We start from the raw sequence: 6,856 nt of genomic DNA, 5'->3' as shown, positions 1-6,856 counted from the left end.
GGCTGCCCAACGCAGACCCGGAGGCCCCCTGTGCCCAGGCCACCTGGGGGATTTCTACATATAACTCCTGTCCCAGCCTCAGCCGAATCAAGTATCTGAATTCTGAGTCTCAAATAATCTCTTGGGCTCTGATGAAAAAATGTTATATCCTTGATGGACAGGAGCAAATGGCAATTGAGTTGCCCAACCATCTAGTCCAGAAATTGCAGCAGAAATGGCAGCATATTGATTTAAAAAAATAAACACCATCGCTTGGTCCTCAGAGCAGAACTTGAAAAGTGTAAAAAGGGTTAATTTCCTGATGGAAAGAGAATAACCAGGCAATCAGCCCCACCGCCACCTCCCACACACTAAATTTCAGGCAAATCAGTCAACTTTATGCTTTTATATAATGACTAAATTCCTCATATTCTAGGAATCGTAGACTCCCAATACTAGGGAATTTTAAAATCCTAAACCATTGGTTTTCTCTCACGATTACCTCTTCAAACCTCCACCAACACACATACTTAAAAAGTCAATGAAAATTAATCTCTTTTCTTTTTTTTGGTAGAAATTTACTTATCACTTGAGATACCTGAAGACACCTTGGGATGTCACAAAGGAAGATGGAGAGCACTTCCATAGGGACCGATTTCCACAATGCCGAAGATGGGGTTAGTTTTCAACAAAATAGAGCCCAACACGTGTGGCTCAGAAGCAGGGGGACTAGGCCAAGCTGGCAGATCGTGCCCAGGTCTCCGTCTCCTGTGCTAAATGAAGGGGGAAGCAACAGGTGCCGATACCTCTGTTTAGCCGGGGGCGGGGGGGGGGGGATAATGACATCGCTCCCTCCACTATGAACTGGGATCCAGGCAGCTACAGGGAAGACATTCGAAGCAGGAAGGAGCAGCATCTCAAAAACAGGGAGTTGGCCTGACCACTGGTTGACCAAAGTTACTTCTTGGAGGGGCACAGACACAAAGGACATGGGAGGAGAGGAGGGACTTCCCTTGGTGACGGTCCACAGTGTCTCCATTACTGTTCCATTTCCTGCAGGTCCGAGGAGGCAGCAACTGGTTGGTTCACGATTCCTACCCGAGCTTGGGAAGGTGCGCAGGAAGCAGTTTGGGAAGCCGTGGATTCTTGGCAAGCTGAAGAGCATGAGCTGGGAGGGTGAGGTCCTTTAAGTCTTTGAGGAGCCCAAGAAGCTGAACAAGGTTTCCTGAGGCCCAGGAAGTGCTGGGAGCACTGCTAGGACCTCTCCTGTCCTCAGGGGACACCCAGCATTTTCTAGTCCCAGAACGTACTTAGGAGCTGCTCGCCATCAGCACAGGCAGAGATGGAGATTTTGGAGACAGGTAGAAAAAGTCCTCTCTTCTCAGGCACTGGCCACCTTCCCTTCTGGGGAGAACTGACAGAGAGGAGCTTGAGGTCTGGCTGGGGGGAGGGGGTCGATAGTCAGCAGAAAAGGAGGCTATGCAGTGACCACGGCAGGCTCAGGCGAGGGCCTCCCCCCCACACTAACTGAGCTCCACGAATAAATAACATTAATTAAATAAAGGAGGCTGAGAAGAGCAGGCAGAGGCACGGTCTGCCAGAGTCTCACCCCCTCACACATACACACACGCACATGCACACGCGCACACACACACACGCCACACACACACACACACACACCAAGCGGCAGATGAGATGATCCAGGGTTGGCGATCCCATCCAGGAGTCTGTCAGATGGGCAGCCTAACTGAAGGTTGTCACTCATGGTCCAGCACTGTCGCAGGGTGCAGAGCAGCGGAGGCCAGTGAGGCATGTGCCGCGGAGGGTGGAGGCCGCTGAGGACTCTGGCACCTGCAGGGGGTAGGGACAAGTGGGTGAAAAGGGAGGTTGGGAAAGTGCAGGAAAGAGGACAGTGAGGACCATCCATTCTCTCACCTATTGCTGTAGAAACTCCTCCCCCACAACCCCAGTCATCACCCCCCTTCACACCCTCCCGTAGCCCGGTAGCCCGTGCAGTCTCCCTGCCTCTGATCCTAAGGCCACTGCCCACTCTGGTCATGGTGGTACTGACCAGGATCTGGATTTTCGAACTTTCGACGTGGAGGGTCTTTCCAGAAAGCTGTCCAACCGCATGAGCCTCTCCATGTGTAGTGCACGGGGATCTTGGTCTTGGTCATGAGAGAATTCCATCTCGAAGACAGTTGGCGGGGACACATCCAACTCCAGAAACATTATGTTTTCAGCCTGTGGTAGGAGCATCATGCCAGACATAAGCAGCAGCCCAATGACTGTACCTTCTGGGCACTCAGAAAATACAGGGTGCAGCAAGGGTGATGAGGCAGGTGGAGGAAGCAGAGGCTGTGAGCATCACCTCCCCTGGGCTCTCTCTCCCCTCCCCGCTTCTACTTTCCAGCTTCTTACCCTGTACCTGGGGTGGGACCCCATTGCCATGGCAACCCGAGCATACTGGCTGATAGGCCTCTTGTAGCCCACTGCAGACGTTGGCCGCTTCTTCATTTGGCTGTTATTGCTGTAGAGGAAAGGCTATATTAGAATGCATTTCCTTCAAACACAAAGGGAAGATGATATTCTGAGGAACTAAGTATCATTCAGGTAAGCAGGAGGCCCTGCAGACTGCAGGTTCTGGAATTTTCTTCTCTTTTCTCTAACGCAACCTCACAACTGGTGAGGGACAGAAGGAGGGGAGGGAAGGGTCTAGATAGAGAGGGGTAAAGTGAGGGATGTGGGCGGGAATAGGAGACATCTGTAATAATGTCAACAATAAAAATAAAATATAATTTTTAAAAAGTGATACTGAGTCAACTGGATTATGCACAGGCAAAAAAATGAAGTTGGACCCTTACCTTTCACCAAATATAAAAATTAACCCCAAATAGATCATAAACTTAAATGTAAAATCTAATCTATAAAACTTTTCAAATAAAATATAGTAGTAAATCTTTATGATCTTAAGTTATGCAATAGTTTCTTACCTATGACATCAAAAGCTCAAGTAACTAATGAAAAAAAATAGGTAAATAGGACTTTATGAACACTACAAACTTTTTGCTTCAAAGGACAGTATAAAGAAAGTGAAAAGACAATCTACAGAATGGGGGGAAATATCTGCAAATCATATATATATATATATTTTAAATATATTTTATTGATTTTTTTACAGAGAGGAAGAGAGAGGGATAGAGAGTTAGAAACATCAATGAGAGAGAAACATCGATCAGCTGCCTCCTGCACACCTCCTACTGGGGATGTGCCCGCAACCAAGGTACATGCCCTTGACCGGAATCAAACCTGGGACCTTTCAGTCCGCAGGCCGACGCTCTATCCACTGAGCCAAACCGGTTAGGGCTGCAAATCATATATTTGATAAGGAACTTGTATACAGAATCTATAGATAACTTTCATAAATCAACAACAAAAAAGACACACAACCCAGTTTAAAAATGGACAAAGAAGCTGAATAGCCATTTCTCCAAAGAAGATATACAAATGGCCAATGAGCACATGAAAAGATGCTCAACAGTATTAATTACAGCCAAACCTCATTTCTCGAATGTCTCCCATCTCCAACAATTTGGTTCTCGATTGTTCACACAAAAAATGTCTCGGTTGTCGACCAAAACTTCAGTTTTCAACCTGACAACCCTTTCGTGCTGAACTGAACCAGTGACCTCTTGGTTCATACGTTAACTTTCAACCACTGAGCCACACTGGCTGGGCATATTTTAAGATTTTAATATAGCAATATATATGTATATTTATGTATATATTCTCTTGATGGTTATCTAAGTTGACTCCCCCCTTCCCCCATCACCATTAAATACATTAAATACAGTGCTGCTGTGAACATTTCTGTACAGGTATCTTCAAGTACACATCCAACAGATTCCCTAGGGTAAATACCCAGGAATGGAATGGTTGCATTGTAGGGTATATGCATCTCAACATTACTAGATATTGCCAAGTTGCTTTTCGAAGCGGTTATTCCTATGAAAATTTCCATTGCCAAATCATGGTATGTCAGACTTTTTACTTTGAGCAATTTGATGAGTGTGATGTATTACTTTATTATTAGAAACAAACAGAAAAAGATAGAAAAGAATACAAGAAAGTTATTTTAATTAAAAAAAACCCCACACAGGTTTTGGAGGAAGACGGACTGGGGTTTGAATGTTGGCTCCGAGAGCTTTGAGACCTCGGGAAGCGGCTTCCTCTCTCTGCGCCTCAGCCATGGCAGCCTGTCCTCCAGCAAGGCTGAGATGAACCAAGACAAACACCTAGCACGGGACACCGCAAGGACTCTGCATGGCCCTGCGATGATGATTTATTCTCAATGCCACTTGCTAATTTCAAACAGGGACACAAATGAGCAATGAAAGAAGCCAAAAGGCAGACAGCGAGAAGACAGAAGAGGGGACGAAACAGGCAAGTAATTCACAGGCAGGACGCTCTGTCCTTGAATAGAGCAAGGCAGGCAGGAGCCCACGAACAAGGCCTGCCGTCTGCAGCGAGAGTAATAACGTCCTTGTGGTTCATTTTATGAAAGGCAAAAGAAGAGTGCTGGGCCCCACCTGGGGTCCCTGCTGACTCCTCTTTATAGAGGAAGGCAAGAACAGATGAGGCTTCAGAAGCCCCACCTCTCGGGCTCTGCTGCGGTGGAGCCCCGGAGGCTGTGCACGTGAGAGGGCAGCATCGGTGACAGCTCGGAGGGCGGCGGGTAAGTTAGTAAAATAATAGCTTATCATTTATAAGGGGAGCCTACATATCCCATTTGAATTGGACACCAGCCTCCTGAGGTGCAGACAGGGCAGACACCAGGCTGTCTTTGGTGTCCAAGGTCATCCAATTAGGAAGAGTCAGGAACCGAACCTTCCCGGATATTCCACGATGCTGTACTGTCTCAGGAGTACACGTGAACCGGCCTGGGGCTGAAGCACGCCTTGAAGGCTGCAGGCTCTGGGAACAGGACAGAAGGACACGGTTGGGCTGGGCGAGCAGAGCAGTGGATCAGTGTGAATTGGCAGCCTGACCCCACAAAGATGCCAGGGCTATTCTGGGTGGCATGCGGGAAGAAGGGGCTGGGGGAGGGGAGTCTGTAATTGGGACACCAAACTCTCCATCTACTCCCTGTTCTGCCCCAGGCCTACTTTCCGTGACTGACCCTCTGCAGAAGGCCAAAGAGCTAAAGTCACAATAGAATTTTGTGAACTGTAAACCATGTGCTACAGACACTGCCCAATATCCAACCCTTAGAAGATAATTTTGTATAAACACAATGAAAAATAAAGTCTATCATGAGAAATAAGAAATAAAAGGTCATACTTGAAAAAGTTATTGCTAGAGCTGGTTGAAAAATTGTTGATGATTAAGGAAGGCACCTCACCTGAAGATGTTGTGTATCAACCAGTAACCACATAGAGATAATGGTGAAAAAATAAAAGATAGACTTCCGAAATAAGTTGATATGGGCATGTTTCAAGAGTTGCCTGACAGCCCTAGCCGGTTTGGCTCAGTGGATAGAGCCATCAGCCTGCAGACTGAAAGTCTGGGTTTAATTCCCGTCAAGGGCACATGCCAGGTTGAGGGCTTGATCCCCAGTAGGGGGGCGTGCAGGAGGCAGCTGATTATGGATATTTCTATCTCTCTATCCCTCTCCCTAAAATCAATAAAAACAGGTTTTTTTTAATTAAATAAAATATATCTCTTCTCAGTTACAGATTATAGAAGACTAAAGAAGCATGACAAATGCGACGCACCATCTCAGGTGTGTGGATTGGGGGAGGGGAGGAAACTGCCATAAAGGACATTATTGTGGTACTGGATTAAATTGAATATTGCTTATATAATAGTATTGTGTTGATATAATATTTCCTAAGTTTGAACATTGTATTGTGGTTATGTAAGACAATGTCCTCATTTTTTAGGGACTACAGGTGATGGGCCAGGACATCTGCAACTTAATCTCAAATGTTTGGCGTGGCGGGGTGGAGGAGTTATTAATAAAACAAGAGGTGGCAAAATATTAATTGGTGAATTTTCATGAGGGTATATGGGAATTCTTTGTATTATTCTTGCAATTCTTATTTTTCAAAATAAAAGTTTAAAAAACACATCCCTTCTCAGATCTTATCCCATATCTAGCCAACACAAAGAAGTTCCTCCATCTGCAAACTTTAAACTGAAGTTTCTAAGCACAAGATAACCCTAGAGCAGAAGCTTCACTAGCATTTCCTTCCAGCAGAGGGCGCTGGAGTAGTAGTTTTTGAGCTTGGCTTCCTTGTTGGAAGCCTCACCAGGAAGCTTTAAAAAAAAAAATTTGTCCTGGGATCCACCCAAGATCCTTTAAATCAGACTCTTTGTAGCCCAGCTTACAGGTGATTCTAGCTTCGGCCAGGGTGGAGAATGTCTGCATTAGATGCTGTACTACTGTGGGTCTCTACCTGGACTGGAAAGGTAGATATTAAGTCCAAAATGACACCTTTGGAAAGTCTTCTACTCATGAACTTGCCACTTACAAACCTGTGTAGTGTCACCTTGGGTAGGATCAGCCTTTCAGAAAGTAGTCAGATGAAGCAGCATCTGATGCTCCAGTGAGAAGCTACAGACCTATACAGCTAGCTTCCCAACCAGCTTAGGGGAGACTCCTGCCCTCTCTTGGCATTAATATTTGCGGACGCAGAGAGCAAAGAATCTCTGGGCAAGTGCATTGGTATTTGGCCTCCTAAATACCTCTAGTACATCACTGAGTCTACAGGACTAAAACAAAATCAAGGTGTCAGCAGGATTGGTTTCTTCTAGAAGCTCCAGGGCAGAGTCTGTTCCTTGCCAATGCCAACCTCTAGAGGCTATGGGCATCCCT

General features: G+C 46.1%; 1 protein-coding gene across 1 annotated transcript in view; it reads right to left on the bottom strand.

Moving 5' to 3' along the window:
• Window positions 1-548: 548 nt before the first annotated feature.
• Window positions 549-6,856, bottom strand: part of KIF3C (kinesin family member 3C) — a 29,745-nt gene continuing 23,437 nt past the window's right edge. Inside the window, exons 6-8 of the mRNA XM_080682880.1 lie at window positions 2,401-2,509; window positions 2,051-2,223; window positions 549-1,830 (exon numbers count right to left, since the gene is read on the bottom strand). Coding sequence (XP_080539006.1) covers window positions 1,737-1,830; window positions 2,051-2,223; window positions 2,401-2,509 — 376 coding nt within the window. The 3' untranslated portion in view covers window positions 549-1,736. The remainder of the gene's footprint in view (window positions 1,831-2,050; window positions 2,224-2,400; window positions 2,510-6,856) is intronic.

This window comes from Plecotus auritus, assembly GCF_963455305.1.
Source record: "Plecotus auritus genome assembly, chromosome: 8".
Lineage (NCBI taxonomy): Eukaryota > Metazoa > Chordata > Mammalia > Chiroptera > Vespertilionidae > Plecotus > Plecotus auritus.
This window is presented reverse-complemented; position numbering and strand designations above follow the sequence as displayed.